The sequence below is a fragment of the Notechis scutatus genome, chromosome 2, assembly GCF_049901735.1.
Source record: "Notechis scutatus isolate UNSWTSFEM ecotype Mainland chromosome 2, rNotScu1.2, whole genome shotgun sequence".
In the NCBI taxonomy this organism is placed as follows: Eukaryota; Metazoa; Chordata; class Lepidosauria; order Squamata; family Elapidae; genus Notechis; species Notechis scutatus.
The window spans coordinates 236244495-236264830 of record NC_142010.1 but is presented as its reverse complement, the minus strand read 5'-3'; the positions used below and the strand labels follow the sequence as shown (position 1 = coordinate 236264830).

The 20336-nt window shown below is 37.9% G+C and overlaps 1 protein-coding gene across 1 annotated transcript in view; it reads left to right on the top strand.

Moving 5' to 3' along the window:
* The first annotated feature begins 4484 nt into the window (after positions 1 to 4484).
* HOMER1 (homer scaffold protein 1) overlaps positions 4485 to 20336 on the top strand; it is a 64846-nt gene continuing 48994 nt past the window's right edge. Inside the window, exon 1 of the mRNA XM_026670588.2 lies at positions 4485 to 6142. Within this exon, the coding sequence (XP_026526373.1) occupies positions 6138 to 6142 (5 nt within the window). The 5' untranslated portion in view covers positions 4485 to 6137. The remainder of the gene's footprint in view (positions 6143 to 20336) is intronic.

Here is a 20336-nt window from a genome sequence, read left to right as displayed (position 1 = left end):
AGTATGACCTCACCATATTTTTGGTTATGTAGGTGAGATCCAGATACTTTTTTGAATTTGAATGCCTAATAAAAGCCAAAAAGCATATATCACCTGCAATTAAATGGCATCATTAAATCAAATTGTGCTGAAACTTAAAAGCTAAATTCCCACTTTATTGTCTTTGTTCATTCTTCAGGAAATGAAGATTTAAAAATAGTGATGCAAATGACTCCTATGAGATGTGGTTTTTAAAAGTAATCAGAATTTTAAAAAGAATAACTTGAATTCTACTTCCCATTTGAATGGATGGCACTTATAAGAATAATTTAGGCTTTTTTTTTACTACATCAGGAATGCGTGATTCTTAAATCTGAAATAATGGGAGTTCTGGATATTGATGAAAAGATTTCCATTGGATAGCCTTGAGACTATTCGACTGTTTGACTTTCAAGAAGTCTAAAGAAAGAATAAATTCCACATTATTACGTATACTGTTATTATAGCAGTGTGTGAATTTTTGATGAAGAACCATATCAATTTATTTTTAGATGTATGGTTTTTTGGAATAATAAGACAAATAACACACTAGATGTAGGAATACTACATTATCACCATTAATGTTTAAAGATGAAAAAACAACAAAGCATTTCCTATTTATACAGTAGACCTAAATCCTAGTAGTCAAAATATAAAAAGAATAGAAATAAAGAGCACAAGCAACTTAAATGTCTCAGAAATGTTAAATGGCATACTAGAATATCCACTAAAGAAGACATTTCTGGAGAAAGAAAAGGGGAGAAAAGGCAGTAGACAAAGAAAGCCTTTTAATTCCTCTGTTAGAATCAGAGAGAACAAGTGATTACAAAAGTTATTTTTGGAACACAAAGAGCAGTTGGCTCCATGCAAGTTAATGGGTGGATCTTGATAATAACCCACAGGGCAATAGTGTTATGTCATTTATTTGGAATTTAAATAATTTCAGAATTGCCTCAGTATCATCTGCCATTGTTTCAGAGTAGAATTGCCATTCCCTGAGGGATGGATCATAATTGTTAAAATGGATGCACAGGATTCCAAGTTTAAGACTTGCACATGTTCAACAGGTCAACTTTCCCAGAAGGTCTGGTAAGCAAAATACAATCACAGTACAAAATATAAATAGGTGTGTTGGCCATTCTCAAAAGTAGGTAAGAAAATAGAAATAGATACCAGCTCCAACTGAGAATGTGTAGGAAAGAGGAAAGAGGAGGAAGGTTAGAATGATCAAGATTTTAAAATAATATGAAATATAAAATTAACTAACTACATTTACGGTCTAAATTCTAATAAAGTATAAATGGCATAGCTGTCAAAGGAAGGCACTTGCGATTTTGCAAAATAGTTTATTCTGGCTTCTTTATCAGATGCTCAAAGGCAAAGAAGATTATGCAAGGAAGGTCATGTCTCTGGAAATGGCAAATTCCAGGATTTTTCCTATTGTTGTTCATGCTTTCAAGTCAGTGTTGACACTTGTCAGGTGCCTGTACTAGTCCCTGCAGTATGTTGCCATTGTACCCTTCCAAAAGCTCCCAGAAAGTCACAATCTCAAGATCACCGAGTAGGGAGGACTAGAACTCAAAGTCTCATAATTTCTAGCTTGATGCCTTAACACTACACCAAACTGACTCTCTTCTGGTTAAAGACCGGAAATTCAAACTCATTTCTCAGTAGCCTGATACAACCTGTTCTTCTTCCCTGCAGGTAATTCTTTGTAAGAATGAAAAATATGGCAGAGAAGAAACAATCTTAAATGTGCAGTAATACATATTTTAAATAAGGCTTTTTCCACAATGCAACCTCAAGCTGCTGACTCTTGCATGTAAATCTGCTGGAAAGGAAGCCGACTCTCCCCAAATTTCAAGCCCTTCCTTTGGTTTGTCCCCAGTGATGGCCTGATGTTCTGCCAGGACTGCATTTTTACCACAGCTCCTGGTTGGTGAATTCACCTTCTTTAACCCTCCTGGGATAAACTCTGGAATAGATACCAATGCACAGGTATATCTATTCCTGGATCAGTAAATCAAGAAAAGAAAGGAAACATTCCTGATTTATCTTCCTGTCACCTGGATAGGAGAAAGACCAAAACTGTTGCCAATTTCATCCAACTTATTTAAAAAAACACCCTCAGTTTTTTTATTTATTTTACAAGTGAAGTTGTACAAAAAAGAAATTGCTATGGAGGGCAGAGGAGCGCAAACCTCTTGCCATACTACATAGTAGCCAGGCAAAATACAATAGTTTTACCTACCATAAAATGTAGTGCAGCATCATTTGAGCTGCCTCAAGCTAGAAAACACAACATTTGGTGGATGATGATGCCTTCCAAAGTGGGCTATGATGGATACAGGACAACGCTAAGTACCCCTGCACTTAAGAATTGATCAGTAGGGAATTGAATCAAAGTATTCATGTGGACAAGTTCTACTATAGATGTCTGGTCATTTCTGAGTTACTTCTGGAGTAACTGTTTTCTCATATTGCATTAAACTGTACATGCTGAAGCCGAAATCAATCATACTACAGTTGGGCTTATTGCAATGTGCGAAAGAGTGACGGCAAAAGGTTGAATTAGTCAAATATTTTCTTGGTAGAAAAGTTCTGTAACTATTCCTATTATAGTACTCAGGATGTACAGCTGGTGCAAATCACAACCGCCTACTTGCTGACGGGCCTTAATGGGTTTACAAAAATAACATCTGTTCTGCAGGAATCACATTGGTATCAGACCTATGAGGTTGACTAGAACAGGAAGCTAACTCTGTAGGAAGACTTTATTAATTGAGAAAGACTATAGTAACACAATCTTGCAAATCTGCTTGTGCTTTTCTTCCCGTCCCTCTTATTCCACAATGAATCAGAGAGGAATCAGTCTGAGTCTCTTCTTAATGCTATCTCCTTTCCCAGGACTTAAAGAATGCTTCTGACCACAGTCTAGTGTTGTTCTATAGTCCACACAGTAGCCTATTGTATTAATTCTAATCCTTTTAAGATATTTTAGAATATATTTTACCTTTATCATAATTAATTGTAATTGTTTTGTTTGCTGGTCTAGAAACAAATAAAGATTGATTTGATTTGAATGCTTCTATCCTTTTTTAAAACCATAAAATACTGTTCATGATAGGTTCTGAATATTTGCCTCATAGCCATCTCTCTGGCTTTCTACAATTGTCACCAAGAAGTTTTGGTGCTGGTGATCACCTATAGCTTCTTTATAGCTTGGATTCTTGTTATCTTTGGGACTGTCTTCTTCATGTAGAGCCTATCTAAGCTATACAATGTAATTGCAAAAGAATACTCCAGGTACCCATCCGGAAAGCAATCAGACAATGGATTTTCTCGGAAGGACTTCTGGAAGAGTTCAAGAACACAACAGCAGTTTATCCTAACCAAGATGTTAGTTAAGCTCTATCATCCCACCTTTCTTGAAAGGATGCTTGTATGATGGGCTGGGGCTTCTGCTATTAGTTTTTGAAACAGAGATTTGAATCTGAGAGCTCAAATCACTGGCTTCCATAGGCTGGATTCATACATTGCAGTGAGCTGTAATGTGGTTTGTTTAGTTCTGAATGTTGAACCACTGTAGTTTGTATGGTATAGTTTGTATTTCTACTCAGCCTATGAATTGAGGAAATTAGAGTACAGAAGAATTAAAGAACTAAAGCCAAACCCTTTAGAATTGAGAGATAAGTACGGTGCTCCAACACAAAAACAAATTTAAAAATGAGAAAATATATGTATGATTCATAGAAATGCATACCTGCATGTTTTATTGGAAAAATCATAGCAAATATAAAGGCTTAAATGGATTGATATTTTTACTTTAAATATTTATGACAAATATCAAATCACTGATAATATCATTCCTAAATTACTCATCTTTGTGATTTCACATTTTCTCCTCCACTCTGAATCTCCTTATTCTTCAATTATTCTCACTGAATGACTTAAACTTTCTCTTTTTAAATATACACGAGTTAATTTTCTTTCCAATTTGCAAAGTGGCATAAAACTGTTAAGATTTCAATAGTGGGTTCCACAGTAGGAACACCAGTAAGCATCTAAACTGATAGAGCTTGAGTTTAGCTTACTTTTACCAATAGCTTCTTTTTTTTTTTTGGCACATTTTTATTTTGGAACTTTACATAAAAAACAAAATAAATCTCATCGTTCTTAGTACACCCATTTTTAAAGGACAGTAACGGAAGTGGCGGACGGACGAATAGCAGGAACTTATCCAATTCCTGGAGGTGTGTTGTAGCAACACGGACCAAACACGGACTATTTTCGTTCCCGCATTCTTCTTTTATATTCCTTGTTATAGAAGCGCTTCCGGCGGCATATAGCATTCTGACATCACCTCCCACCCGCACCCTAATGACGTCAGCCCCGGGAGCAGTGTGTGACGACAGTGCGTAGGGGAACGTGGTGACGTATCCTATTTAAAGGTCCCCAAGTAGAGGATGGAGGCAGAATCAGCAAGTGCTGCTACCGCGTGGGGGTCCGTGGCTGCGGAGTAGCAGAGAGAGAGAGAGAGAAAGAGAGACTGCGCCGCGCACCCTCGCCGGGAGTGCTGGGCCTGAGTGGGGCAATAAGCGGAGGTCGTTCGCTCCATTCTCCCTCCTTTCCCTCTCCCGTTTCTCCCTATTTTTGGTGGCTGCGGCGGCCGGTGGGAAGGTCGGAGTGAAGCCAAGCGAGAGCGGGCGCTTTCCGCTCCGCCTTCAGCTCCACCTGCCCTCTCAGGCCCCGAGCGTGGTGGGGGAGTAGGGCGCGCTCTCTTCAGTGCCCTGCGCAGGGAACCCGCCAAGGGAGCGAGTGGCCGTTTGGCCGAGCGCGGTGGCGTGTGCGCGGGCACGGGAAGGAGGTGTGAGGAGGAGCAGGAGAAAACCTGAGCCGCCTGGCGCGCCTCGGCTCCGCGTCGGAGGTGCTGGAGAGGCTACCGCTCCCCCTCCCCTCCTCCTCCTCCTCCTCCTGCCGCTGCAGCCCGCGCTTTGGCCCCGCTGCTGCAGCGAGGGGCTAGAGGGGCGCTGCTGCTGCTGCTGCTGCTGTCGGCGCCAACGCCGCCGCTGCCACTCCTCCTGCTCGGCTGCTGCTGAGCATGATTGATCTGCCGGACACGAGACGGAGGAAGAGGCTGCCCCGCTGCAGAAGCGGGCGGGATTGAAGGGGACCTGCCCTGCTTTGCCTTGCCTTGAAGTCTTGCCTTGCCTTGCCGTGGGAAGGACCGCGGCTCTTTGGCCGCCTCCCGCGTTGCATCCACTGCCTTCCCGTTTCATCTTCTGCCAGCATCCGCCCGCCCGGCCCTTAAAGGGGATGCGTGGCCCGTGCCCTGCCTCCGTGGCCGGTCTACCGGAGCCCGATGTCAGCACCGGCAAGGGGGCTTCTGCCGGATGCTGCTACTGCTTGGGAAAATGAAGCGACACCCCCCATGCTCTCGCTGCTGCCGCCGCCGCTGCTATCGACGGGGGTGTTAGAAGGAAGGGCGGCGCGGAGCGCTGCGCACACCGCAAGCCCCACGAGCCTGCTCTCCACCTGAGGCGGACCGCGATCCGGGCGCTCGTGGTTTTCGGGCATTTCAATAAACTGCTTAGGCATCCGCGCTGCTGTGGATTTTTTTTTTTTTTTAATCCTCCTGCTAGAGGCGGTCGAGTGCCTCCCCTTCTCCCCGCAGAAGGAGGATTGGCTTGGTGCTGCCGCTGCCTCTGCTACTACCTCCTCCTTATCCGCCTCCTCCTGCCAGGGAGCTGGAGCTCTCCCTGGACCCCTTCGTGCAGGGGGCTCGCTGAAGAAGACGGGCTCTGGGAGGCTATGGGGAGGGTCTCTTCATGTTGATGCCCTAAGCCGATTCTCCTCCCCCTCGAAAGGGTTGCGATTTCCCTCCCTCACCAAAAAAAAAACCCCTTCTACATTCCCAAATGCCTGTAGACTTCTGTGTTTAAAATTCGGCCGAAGAAGGCACGTAAGATCACCTGGAAAGGCAGAAAATTGGCTGGAGAGACCTGTCAGGATTAACACTGTAACTGGCCGGGGTGCGCTCGCAGCGTAGGAAACGAGGAAAAATCCTTTTAAGAATTGATCAGCTAAGCAACGCTCACGGCTCGTCTTCATTGGTCATCATGGGGTAAGGATTTCATACTAAATTGTGGAGTTGTAACAGGAAAATCGAGTATTCGGTTTCTAGGGGGTTTTTATCTTTAAGGAGCAGAGCAAAGCATCGTCTGGGAGAGTGCTAGAATTAAAAGCTCAATTTGTGAACGCAGCTAGATAGCTTGCTTGGTCAGCAGCCCTGAGACTCGTCCATTCAACAATCTATTCAGATCTGAATGTAGGGAACTCAACGTTTTACTGGGTCTTTTAGCCAGGAAACCAGAAAACATGTTCCTCAGATTTTTGTCATCAAGGTTGATTGGAGATAATACTTGTTATAGGTATACCAGTCCAAAGAGGTGTCCCTACATACATTCTCTGCTAAGAAAAAGCACTTTTGGGATAACTATGACCTGGATGATTGAGAATCTCCATAGACTCCTAGAGGAGTACTTCTCAGAGCTGTTGAAGTGTAGAGAACCCAGCAAGTTGAACTTCCTTGCTTACAAGTTCTTCTTTGACATCTATAACTTACACTTTGTTTCTTGGATTTAGGCTGAGTGCTTAGGGAGAATAGGTATTTTTTTTAATAAAGTTTTATTTGGGTTTTCACACACAAAATACAAGTAAAACATCTTTTTTGAAAATAGCATGGTCCCGGGTTGAACTTCTTTATACAGACACAAAACTCAATTTCATGCTCCTTTTTGTATTCTATTCCATATCTTATACTATTTTATATTTTCTATATAGTTTTTCCCCTCTTTTAATTTTCTCAATTTTATTTTGATTATCTCATCTCAATTCAAATCATTATATTTATACTTTTGTCTGTTCTGTTTCAATTTCATATTATCTTTTCTCATTAAAGAAATTTTTTCCTGTAGTTACTAATTGGAGTATGACACCTTTATATCTTTTAATTACATCCATTCAACTCTTATTTAAACTTCAATATATACCTTAAGTTTATGACCTTCAATATAATACATAACTTCCAATCGAATTATGCTTGGCACATTCTTATAATACACACTATATTCTTTAAAAAAAAAAAAGAAAGATTGTAAATATATGTAATCATAAACCCTCATTCCATTCCAGTTCAGTTCTATCATTAATAATCATTAAAATCTTAACATCTTTAACACTTCTTTTCAATTAAATATCATACTTCCTTAAAAACACATATAATCTCCATAATTAATTTTTCCCTTATTTCTCTTCACATATGTTTTATAAATCATTAAATATACCTTTTGTTACATTTATTTATTGACAAGCATTCCACTGAATTACGATAGCTATTTTATCAGACATTTTAATCATACATTGTTTCATATTTTCTAAAATTATTTCTGCTTTTAATATAACCATACTATCTTATGTACCTTTGCAGAATCCCTTTTTCCATTAAGTTTTCACCCATTATCTCTAAATAGACCCTGTTTCTCTATATTTTGCTTCTGTCCTTTATAACTTCTTTTCCTTTCTTTCTTCCCTCTCATCTTCTCCCTCCCCTTTTTACCCCCTTGTCTCTCTAGTTCTAATTCTCTCTTCTGCATTTCCCTCTTCTGTTGCTTTCTGATTTTATACTTATTTTTCACTCTATTTTTTTTTTGAGTTGTTTTCCCCAATCTTAAACTTTCCATTCTCTTTCTCCCCTTTCCTCCCCCCCCCCATCTAAGATTACTTGTTCATTAAAGATGGCTTCTTCTTTGTAGCAATCTTCTTGTTCTGCAGGCATTTCTTGTTGTTTCTCATAATTCCAAATCTCCATTTCTAAAAACTGAAATATGAAGCCAAAAGAACTTCTCCCTTCTTGTGCATCTTCTTTGTACTTTTTAAGTTCCATTTTCAGTTCTTCTAAAAGTGGAGCCATTTTAAAAAGTTTTAAACAACCACCCGATTGATTTTAGTCATTCAAAACAATAACCAAGAATCCAGAAATCATCAAGTAATCCAGATAGTCCCGAGTTATATCTTCTTATTTCTTTTTCGACTTTCTCTTCCTGGGGTTTTTGTTGCAATATTTCAGTTAGAATGTATCCTTTGGAAGTCTTGTTGAGATTTTGCTGTAAGTTCTTTTTTAATTCCAGGCAGTCTCCTCCCTTCCAGATCCTATCCTTTTATTCTTTTTCTCTCCTTTCCTGTTTTCAAAAGCTTTTAATTATCCAGAAATCTTTATTATTATTTGACTTTTTATTTTCAGCATTAAATGCCTATTGATGTCAAAGTGGATTTTTTTCCAATTTCTTCCTTAAGTCTCTTAGTCTCTTATACTTAGTCAGTATAGGAAAAGGAGAAAACCAAATCTTTTCCCTTTTCTCTCTCCTTCGCAGCTTAAAAATCTTCTTAGGGAACAATGTTATTGTTTTTTAACAGTTTCAATTCCAGGGTACCTTATTTGTTGCTTTCGCTGTTTGACCTGGTCAACCTAAACTTTCTCTTCTTATCTTCCTCCTGCACATTCTTTTCCGGTCGAGTTCTTCTTTGTGGTGGCCATTTCTGACCACCGCTGCAACCACCTTCGGGAAAGGAAGTAATGGCCAGCTGGGAAGGAAAGATGCGGCTCTCCTCAACCCTGCTGGCAGTCTTCCCCCTCTTCACCACCTCTATAGGGTGGCTTAGCCCCGAAACCAGCCAGCTCGGGGCGCTCCAGTGGCGAGCATGGATCGAAGCCTCGCAGAGACGAGGTTTCGGTCTGTCGCTGAAGAAGCTCAAACCGGAAGTCCAGAATAGGTAGTATTTTGAAGACACGAAGGGTCCAGAATTAATGATTTGTCCTCCTTAGAACTTCCATGCTACATCTCCTAAAGCTAATTGCAACTAATGACAACTATCGTATGTATTATTTGTTGGCTACGGAACAATTTACACATTGTTTATAATGTTTCGGCAATTGTATTGGTTTGCAGGTTGCCCAGGATGAGGTAGGCCTCATTAGAGAACTGGACACGAAGGAGATAAATGTGTTTCAACTGCTTCATTTTGGGATTCAAATTCTAATGTGTTATTAGATACCATCTTCTACCAACCAGAAAAGGAATCTTAAGTACTGTAGAAAAAAAATACAAGAGGACAATCCTAATTTTTCAATCATGGATAGAGGCAAGTGTAGGTGAAATACGGGCTAGTCATGGATCCACAAAAATTGTTCAGAGAATGGATGGTAATTTGATGTAGTGATTAAGACAAGAGGCTAGAAGTCAGAAAAGTCTGAATTCTAGTTCCACTTTAGGCATGAAAGGCAGCTGGTGACTTGAGACAGTCCATCTCTCTCAACTCAACCCACGTCATAGGATTGTTGTGGGAAAAATAAGAGGAGGAAGGAATATTAAGTATAGTTGCCGCTTTGAGTTACTTATAAAGTAATAAAGGTGGGATAATCTAATAAACAACTAAGGAGCTAGGACATAGAAATAAATTTCAGCATTATCATGGGCAGCAGGGCAGGCATTTAAAACATCTAGTTCTACATATCTTGGAATTTTCAGCGATAGTTCCATTTTTGGTGTAATAACTCCTGTTGTTACTTTTATTCTACCTGTTTCAATTCCAAGCGTATGAGCTTATGGTTATTGTGAAAATGAACATTATTACTAATGATTGCAAGATGTTTGTTTCATGGCTCAGTTAAATTATATTTTATGCAAATGTAGGACTCTCATTTTTGCATCAAATACTGAAGTTGAATGAAAATTGTTTTTGGGCAGTTGCTGCTTTTTATCAAGAGATTTATCTCTTCATAATTTTAAATGTGCATTTTTTTCTATTTTGAGCTTGAAATTTCAAAAAATTCTGTGCTTCAAACACGAAACTGCCATAACCGTATTTCAAGGCCATGTTAGGTCACTTACAGCTTAACAACCTTGAGTTCAAACATACCAATGTGGTCAGAACAATGCTATTTCACAATATTTGAGACTCAAGTGATTCAAAATTATACATTTTGCATACTCCAAATATAAAACGGTCTGTGATATATTCAGTGCTGTCCAATATTTCCTATACAGTGAAAGATCTACAGGTGATCATGTCAATGCTGGAAGTCTGATTTCAAACATAACCTTTCGCTAGCATTCCATAGAAACCTATAACAATAAAGACATTGTTGGGCTGTGCTTAAATCTTGGTGATATCTCTTCCCCAGTCATTTCTCAGCTGGAAATCAAAGCTGAAAGAGAAGTATTGAGGAGAGACAGAAAAATGAGGGTTTGGCAGGTTCCTTGAACCATCCTTTTTCTCTTAAACCCTTCCCTCCTTTATTGTACACCTATACTCTGCTTACATGTGAGGAAGTAGCATCCTCACACTTCTCATACTTGGCACATTTTCAAGTTGAGGCCCAGGCTTTTAAAACATTAGATGTATCCCCAAGGACCTCTTCAAAAATTGTCATGAAATTGAATTTTTAACTGAAGTTTAAAATTGATAAGTATATGGGAGGGTATTTAGTGAACTTTAAATCAGACTTCATGCAGCATTTGCTCTGATATTAACCCCTTCTTTGTTTCAGCCCCACTGATCTTTTAAAGATCTCAACTTTAACTATTTTAAGGTGTGTGGACTTCCACTCCCAGAATACCCAGTGAGCATTCTGAGTGTTTACATCCATACATCTTAAAAATGATTAAGAATAAGAAACACTATTTTATAGAATGGTCCCTGATATGTCACTCAAAGATAATTGTGACCTTCTCTTCAGAAAAGTTGTCCATGTTGTTAGAAATATGCATTTAGAATTATAGGGCTGGAGGGGATTTTGGAGGTCTTCTAGGGAACAGTCCTTATATCATCTTGGTAAAATGTCCAATCTTTTCTTGAAAAGCTCCAGCGATTGAGTACCCAAACCTCCAGGAGGCAAGCTGGGTAATTGGGTAATTGTTCTCACTGTCAGGAAATTTCTCCTTAGTTCCAGATAGGATCTCTCTTTAAAGAGATTCTCCAGATCTCTTAAAATCTTTGTTGCTCTTCTCTACACTCTTTTCAGAACCTCAGCATCATTTTTGTATCATGAGAATAAGAACTGAGTGCAGTATTCCATATGTGGCCTCACTAGTGCAGTATAGAAGGTTACTGTCACTTCCTGTGTTTTGTTGCGATCCCTCTGTTGATGTAACCTAGGGATGCATAGGGGTTTTTTGGAACTGCAGCACATTCATACTTAAGTGATGGTCCACTAAGACATCTAAATCCTACATGCATTTATTAATGTTGAGCCAGGTACTGCTTATTCCATACTTGTGCATTTAGTTTTTCCTGCCTAAGCGTAGGACCTTATTTTTCTCACCACTGAACTACATCTCATTTCTTAGGCTGTCAAGATCCTTCTGATCCTTGAGTCTTTTTTCCAAAGTGTTAGCAATTCCCCCCAGCTTGGTGTTGTCTACAAACTTGATGAGCTCCCTTTCTGTCCGTTCATCTAGATCATTTATGAAGATGTTGAAGAGTGCTGGGCCCAAAACAGAACCTTGATGTTCCCCACTGCATGCTTCTCTGCATGTATATGTAGTTCTGTGGAGGGCTACATGTTGAGTGTGGTTGGTCAGCCAATTGTGAAGCCATTTGGTGGTGGTACTATCTATCCCACATTGTTCCAATAGAATGTGATCTATTTTGTCAAATGCCTTACTGAAGCTCACATATACCATATCCAGAGCATTTCCTTGAACCACTAATTTAGTCACTTTATCAAAAAAGACAATAAGATTTTTTTGGTACATTCTGTTTTTATGAAACTCATGCTGGTTTCTATTAATTGCCTTGTTCATTTCTTAAGTGCTCACAAATCCTCTGCTTGATGACCTTTTCTAGGATTTGCCCAGATATTAATATCAAGCTGATTGGCCTGTAGTTTCCTGGTTCAACTTTTCCCCCTTTTTTGAAAATTGGAACTATATCAACTCTTTTCCAGTCATCTTCCCCTGTGCTCCAGGAGTTCTGAAACATTTTGTTCTGAGGTTTTGAGATCACATCTGCCAGCTCTTTCAGTATCCTGGGATGTAAACCATCTGGTCCTGGCAATTTGAACTCATCTAAAATGGAAAGGAGTTTTGTTACTATCTTTTTGCCTATTTTGACCTGCTTTCCTGTTCTGTTTCCCACAGTGCTGTTTTTGATAGGTTGGACCATTTTTTTCTTTTTTGTGAAAATAGATGCAAAGAAGAAATTAAGCAGTTCTGTTTTTTCCTGCTTCCCATGGCTGTCTTGCCATCTTCTTCCATTGGGAACTATAAATACTATAAACCTTGACTTTGTTCTTATTCCTTATATATTGAAACAAACTTTTTTTTTAAGTTTTGGCATTTGTTGCACGTCTTCGTTCATCCTGAGCCTTAGCTTTTCTGATTCCATTCTTGGCAGCTTTGAGCTGTTTGCTGATATTCTGTTCTAGTTATGAACTCCTCTTTCCATCTTTTATACTTGTCCTTTTTGTCCCTCAATTGTCATAAAGCTCTTTATGCAACCATACTGGCTTTGTCTGAGGGTCTCTCTCTTCTTTCTTTCATTGTGGTGTTGTGTTCAATTAGGCTTTAATAATTTTGTTTTTCAGAGTTTCTCAAGCATCTTGAGTGATTTGGTGAACATTCCTAATATGATTCAGGAAATGTTGAAAAAAATCCTTCTGAATGTCATTTTTTAAAATACTCCCGTTCACATTACATTAAGAACAGATTCAGTGCCATTTTAAAAACATAATAGTGTATTGCAAATTTTAATGAGCCATCTTCTGTTCAAACAGATGACCGGACTCAGATTTTTATCTAACCCTTCATAAAATGCTCACATTTTAAATTATTTGATTAGCATACTACAAAATAATTTGTTGGCAAGCAATTTTACTGCTTTTACTGAAAAAGAAAATGGACAAGTTTGATCATCATGCTTTCCAAAGAACCCTTTATAGAGTCTCAGTTAAGTGTACAAATACACTTTCTATAATGTATTTTCTGCAATAAATTATGGTGTAAGTTTTGGTTGATTTTCTTTGTGTGCATGTGGTCATCTGGCTGGATTCCCATCTGTCATTGGGTTGCTCTAATTTTGACTCAGGTACACATGATAGCCAGCTGCTTCTGACATCACTTGTAGCTAAAGTTTCATGTTGTACAGGATAGCTAGATCAAACATATTATCAAACAGGCCAAAATATACATGATGAACATTTTGTATAGTTAAAATAAAAGATAATAGTATGGTCAAATAGAAATAAGGTAGTTTATAATCAGTTAGCTTTTAAAAATAATGATAAAATGAGATTGTGATTATTTGATGAATGTATACAAATGAAGTAAGATCTTCATGTGCTCCCTATTTATCTTCCTGCAGTAGCCATTCTCCAATTACAACAGTTGGAAATGGCACTCTATTAAACAAAAATATTTTACCATGAGCATCTGGAATCTTGCCTAGATGGTTCTATTTGCTATTAAAATTCTTTGGTGCATCTGTAGCAGTTCTGTTTTTAAAGAAAGGGAAGTGTCCCTATCATAACTAGCTTAGTCTCTTGCAATAAAAGAGAATGGGGTTCTTACATTTCTTTGGGCTAAAATTATTTTCTTTCTTCCATCACTGAGAAGTTAATTGTTAAGTTAAATGACAGTAAAATTATAGTTTATATATGGTTTCCCAATCTTTATGTAATTTATGCAGAAATAAACCACTTAAAAATGTTTCTCCTGACATATGCATATCACAAATTAACAACAAAGAATATAGCTACTTTTCTTGTAGATATTTTCAGTGATCTGTACATTTATTTACTTTCAATACTATTTCAAAGTAAATGTACAAAACCTGAAAAATAAAAAATCATGCATAGTGAAGGTAGAATATTTTCTTAAAGCAAATATGACCAAAAAACCCCTCTTTTTGCAACACGTTTCATATTCTAAATACAGTTTGTTCCTGTTTGTGCCTTTAAAATTCCATTAACATTGTTCCCGCAATTGAACTGCAAAATTTTGTCAATTTTGTATGTGCAATTTAGTTTGTAACTTCAATTTTTTTCAGAGTTTAAGGGGAGAGATTAAAAATGGAGGGAGGAATATGTTGTCATCCAGCAATCTTTTCCCATTCGTTCTTGAAAATCTCACATAATGGGGTAAAATTAGCTACTACCATATTGCTAGAAAGTCTCCTGAAGCCTAAGAAAGTTCCCAACCCATCAGAAGTCTTCTGCTGCAAATCCTTATCTTTTTGTTCATTTGTCAGAAGCTTCCTCTTTTTATTATTCTGATTGTCATGTCTTTACGCTATCAGTTATCCAGCTGGCACGCCACGGATGCAGAACCCTTTGCCAATAGTATTTTCTTTTACATGGATGGCTCTCACTTTCAAATTTATTTATTTTCCCATCTCCCATACATGACTCTGGACAACTTCCCACTCTCTGTGTTAAGTTATGAATCTAACAAACAACCTCACTAGGGCAGAGGGGAGACAACCAGCAATTGCAGTGGCAGGAACTTGAGTCTGACTTGAAGTTGTAGAGCAGTGGTGGTGAACCTATGACATGTGTGTCAAAGCTGACATGCCACAACATCTTGGATGATACACCAGTGTTTACAGAGGCTATGTAAGCTGAGTGGGAATGAGGTATGCTCTCATACAACTCCCGGAGTTTGTGAAAATCGTGCAAAAACAAGGTGTGTCTTTGCATGGCTTGCAAAAGCCATGGAAGAGCATTCTCCAAAGCCTCTTCAACAATGATCTCAGATGACTGGAATAGTCTTGGGTAAGCCTGTTAATAGCAGGGGCCTGTTAACAGAAAAAATGGCACCTTAAGGTAAGCGATGCATGGCAGATCCTGAGAAGCATTGTGCCTCTGGGGCAATTGCGCCATTCCCCAAAGCTTGTGCATCTTGGGAATGATCCAAGGTGACCTTTTTGAGTAGTAGTGGTGGCCCTAGGGCTGAAATTAAAGTCCGGGCCTCTACTTCAGGCCCAGCTCACTGCTGCCCCCTAACACCACAGTTCAGAATGCCCTAAAAGCGGGACTTAAACGATTGTTTCTTTTTTATTTGAGATATGAGTGTCAGAGAAAGAGAGAGGGAGGGAGGGAGAGGGAGAGAGAGAGAGATAGCAGCAGCATCAGGTTAGGCATTTTCAGAATTTTTGACACACCAAGAACTAAAAATGTTTATCATCACTGATCTAGAGTAAGTTTTGGCTTCATGGAACAAGTGACTTGAAGGATGCAGCACAAATGTCCATGGATGGAATTCTGGACACGAGCAAAGAGCTATAAGAGTGCTGGAGTTTCTTGAGAAGATTATTTTTCAGATTCCTGCTCAGCTCTAAAACTCATTTGGCAATATTGGGACAGTGTTGGTCTGCAGTTAACAAAACTGATAAATTGCTGTGAAGATTAAGTGGGATAATTCCAATATACATTATTCTGAAATCATTGAACAGAGGGAATAATATTCACTTGTTAAACAACAGTATTAGCAGAATAGATGTTTATGAGAGCAGAAAAGTATAATCCAATGTAAGGTGAAAGATACTTTATTTTATAACAAAGTTAAAACAGTGGTTTTAAATCAGATTTCATTTGCTTCATATAGCAAGCATTTTGGTTCGGAAATAATTGATCAATATAACACTAAAATATAATGATAATTAGTGCCTTATTTTATTTTATTGTGCCTTTGAATCAGGGTTGATTCTTGTTGACTGCCTGGACATGTCCCTGCAATTTTGATTTCAGATTTCAGGGGTGATTTGCCTTTTCTCTTTTTCCTAAGGCTGAGAGAAAATAACTAGCCAAAGTTACACAGCTTTGCACCTAGGGCTGCACTAGAATTCACAAGTTTCTAGCCTGATGCCTTAACCACTGCACTACACTGGCTCCTAGAGTCCTTATACTATTTTTTAAATAAGTATAGTAAACTGCTTGGATTAATACCAAACTCTGATGATGAATTGCTTGTTATCCATTGTTGTGTCCAGTTACATTAGAACATGTTTCTCAATCTCAGCATGCTGATTTGGAAATGTTGAGAGTTGAAGTCCATACATTTTAAAGTTACCAAGTTTGAAAAATAATGATCCATGTTATCGTTATGCCTTCCATTCCTGATACGATAGAATTCATTCCTTAGCTTAAAAGTCCAGATATTTAGCTTTTTCTGAAAGGAAATGTTCTTCAATTCCTTGATTACTTGATCTTTTTTTTCCTTCACCCATATTTCTTGATATGCTTTTTGATATAAAAGGACCAGAACTGTACACAACATTATGCATGTGGCCTGTAGTAAGGTTTATTTATTTGTCCATTTATCTTACTATTCTTAAAGACTGCTAACTTCAATAAGTCTTCTGGCAGTTCACATTTTTGTTGAAACAATAAACCAGTGTATAAATCCAAAGTGAATGAAACCCATTAATATAAATCTTGCTCTGTTCTTTTTTTAATAACTGCTAGCATTTGGCTCTTTTTATAGTGGCACATTGGTATTTTCAGGGAGTGTTTCACCACAGTTCCTTTTCATTTCATTCTTGGTTGTTCTTCTACAATTTTGTCCCAGTATTGGTCACTTTATATTTACTCTTGTTTGAATTGTGGCTATACCCAGTAATTAGAAGTATCATCCATTAATATGACTAGGTTACTGCTGACACTTGACTGGGCATTTCATTTATGACAAATGAAATAAGTCCAATTAAAAAAATGTCTTGCTTCCCTAAACTGGGGAGAAATGCTAGTTTATTTCCATCAGATGCTGCTTGATTGTTAACTAGTGATAGACTGCTAATTTTATGAAGGAACACTTCTTGATCTGTTTTCTCATGGGCTTTTAAAAATCCCCCACTGCATGACTGTTGGAAAACTGCTTTAGAATGGGTGGTTCAGCATTTGGAAGGACCATTTGGAAAGACTTGATTTATTTATCCTGCTAAAGAACTTCAAAAGTTGGTAAGAAAGAAGACCTTTCGATACGGCAGAAGCCATATACCTAAAGATCACTATCCTTCCACCCTTCTGTTATTAAACTGGCAATATATAGAAAAGTATGTAGAACAAAAGTACACTATGGCAAGGTTTGTCTCAGACTCTTTTTTTTGTTTGCCATTTAACTGCTGTTTTGGTGTGCAAGGAGATAATGGACTGGCAAATATTCCACTTGGCAAGGTGGAAGGAAGAAAGGGATTATAATAGGAAATTTGGATTGATTGGATCAAACAGATTACTGGAACACTTTCCGAAGAATTATCAGTAATTTTTGATGGAACAAACCAAGGCAGTTAGCATTTGTCTTGCAGTTGTCACGTATCAACTCTGTGATATCAAATAACCTGTCTTAGTTAAAAGTTATTTCATTGGAAATTAAACTGGAAGAAAGAAGCAAAATATAATTTTAGGTAAAACTTATGTTATGTTGATGCCTTGTTTTAAACACATTTTAAAAGAAGTGCAAATTTCACTGTATTTTATTGCCCATGTTTTCTCATCATGAGTAGAGTTTTTCTAAATCCTAGTTTCCCAATGTCTCCAAATGGTTAGTGTGGGAGCATTTGTTTTGAGTTAACTATAAAAATTCACATACGGTAGAGCAGGGGTGTCAAACTCAAATCGTCACAGCGGCGTCATGTGACGTTTTGGGACTTTTTTACCCTGCTCAACCAGGTGTGGGTGTGGCCAGTGCATGACACACCTGGCCTGTGAGCCAGGAGTTTGACAGCCCTGCTGTAGAGCAGTGTTTCTTAGCCTCAGCAACTTTAAGATGTATGGAGTTCAGCTCCCAGGGTTCCTGAGCTAGGATGCTGGAAGTTGAAGTCCATGCATCTTGAGAGTGCTGCTGTTGAGAAATAATAATATAGAGTAAGACTGTCACGCTGGTGTAATTCAGGGAGGCAAAGTATGTAATGTTATTACCATTGCTACCATGAACTAATTTAGTTTGGATGTTTAGTAAATTTGACACTCTTCATTATATACTATTATAGGTGTCAAGAAAGGCCATGTGCTGATAAAATATATCAGATAGATGTATCTGCAGACAGAGAAAACAGGATAATAAAAGAAAGCTCTATTGAAGCAAGGAGAGCATTTTCAATCATATCAAGACCCTATTGTACATCTTATCTGAAATAAATATTTGCATGCATCCTGGCCACAAAGTGGAATGGCTTCTCATTTACACAAATTTGTTGTGCAACACAGCCAAGATATCTAGTTGGCAATGGCATTTGCTGAACATTATCACAGTATTAGTTGCCAGATTCCATGACACTTCACTCCTGATTTAAAATGTATTAGTTCTATTAAGGACTTCCTTCTTCGCATAATAAATATAGTTCAATTATTACATGCAAGAATGGTGTACTTAGAAGGAGAAAGTTTCTGTCAGGCATCCTTAAAGATACATCTACACTATTCTAGCTAATTGTTTATATATGAGAAAATTCTCTTTATATGCATTCATCTATGTAAGACTCTACCTTATGCTTTCAAATAACAGAGATTTCTTTTTTTTTTCTTTATGGAGAGTTCATGAATGCTGAATTCATGGAATTGTGAACAATTAGATAAATGAGCAGGGTATATGTGTTGCATCTAAATATTTGCAATTTAGAAATAAAATAAAAATACTTAGATCAACATTATGATTGACTGCTTGGACTTGGACTGCTTAGATCTTTATGGGAAGTTCAGACAAGTATTTGTCTACCTGTTATTTTCCACGGCTACTTATAGTTTTCTTTTTCTTTCTGGGAAAAAATAGATTAAGAAAAAAGTACTAAATCCCAAAATTTGGGTTCTCTTATCTATGGAATTAAATCTTAATTTTATCTGCTGTGTAAATTTCATGATTGATCTCATATATTAGATATGTATAGTATAGATAATATATAGTATTGTTTACTATATTGTTTTACTACTACTGTATTATTACTAATGCTACTACTATTGTTTACTAAAATGATTTGTACTGGACTGTATTAACCAAGTATGTTCAGTGTAAAATTCTGTGAGGATCATTATCTGTATGAGAGCCAGTTTGGGCTAGTGATTGAAATAACAGACTAAAAGCCAAGGCACTATGATTTCTAATCCCACCTTAGGCACTAAATCTGCTATGGGCCAATCACTCTGTCAGCCTAATGAAGAAGTCAGTTGCAAACTGCTTCTGAAAATCTGGCCCCAAAACTGGCTGAGGAATTCTGGGAATTGAAGTCCACAAGTCTTAAAGTTGCCAAGTTTGGAGACCTCTGATCTATACATTAGTTTATAGTTTTTATATATGTTTAATATTTTTCTTTCTTATACTAATTTAATTTATATGCTTAAAAATTACAATTACTATTTTAAAGAAAATGGAGGAATAGCTGCCTTCTATCTATTGCTAGGCTAAACGCCATCATCTGAAAAATATCACGAGTTAATTTAATACATTTTTCCTGCAGTTAAGTTGCATTGCCTATGTGTGAACAAAGAAATTCAGTACTCCTACAGAAACTCCTAGTTTTTGTACTTGGTAAATTAAAGATCTTAGTATCTAGCTGCTGGTTTCCTAACAAAAGTGTCAATCTTTGGGTTTAAAACCACTTCAAAATGAATTAAAGTAGGAAGTAAAGTTCTAGGACCTTTATTTTGATTCTTAGCTCAAATGTTTTCAGTACCAGGACTAATTGACTAATAGTCTATGTTGTGGTTTCAATTTACCTGCACTCTGCTGACAAACAGTATTAAGCAATGTCCCCAACATATCTAGAATATTTTGCCTTTGTGCAGATATAGAAAAACAATTCCTGATCACAGTGAGGACAAAATAATAGTGTATCATAGTATCACATTGGAAGTGCTGCTCTTTTATCCTTCCATCACATGATTGCATGCAACTATGCAAAGGAATGAATTTGCATTGTGACATATTTTTTGTCACTTTTTTCCTCATCCACCCTGCAGATATGTATGTATGCTGAGTTAATCTATTTGACTGCCTTTAGCCAAGAGCATAGTGGCTGTGGCACTATTCCTCCATGGTCTGGATAGAGCTCTGTTTTATCAGGAATACAACGGATGTGAGACTTTTATACAGGCCAAGTATATCATTTACCACTTAGCCAGAGACTTAACAAGGCTTTTATCAAATAATTAATATTAAAGCTGTGCATTCTGCCTTTTGGCTCCAAATTATCCTGTAAAATAAACTAAGCAGTAGTTCTCAAGATGGGTACACATATCCAGATAGGTTCTAAAATTTTCTTGGCTTGTA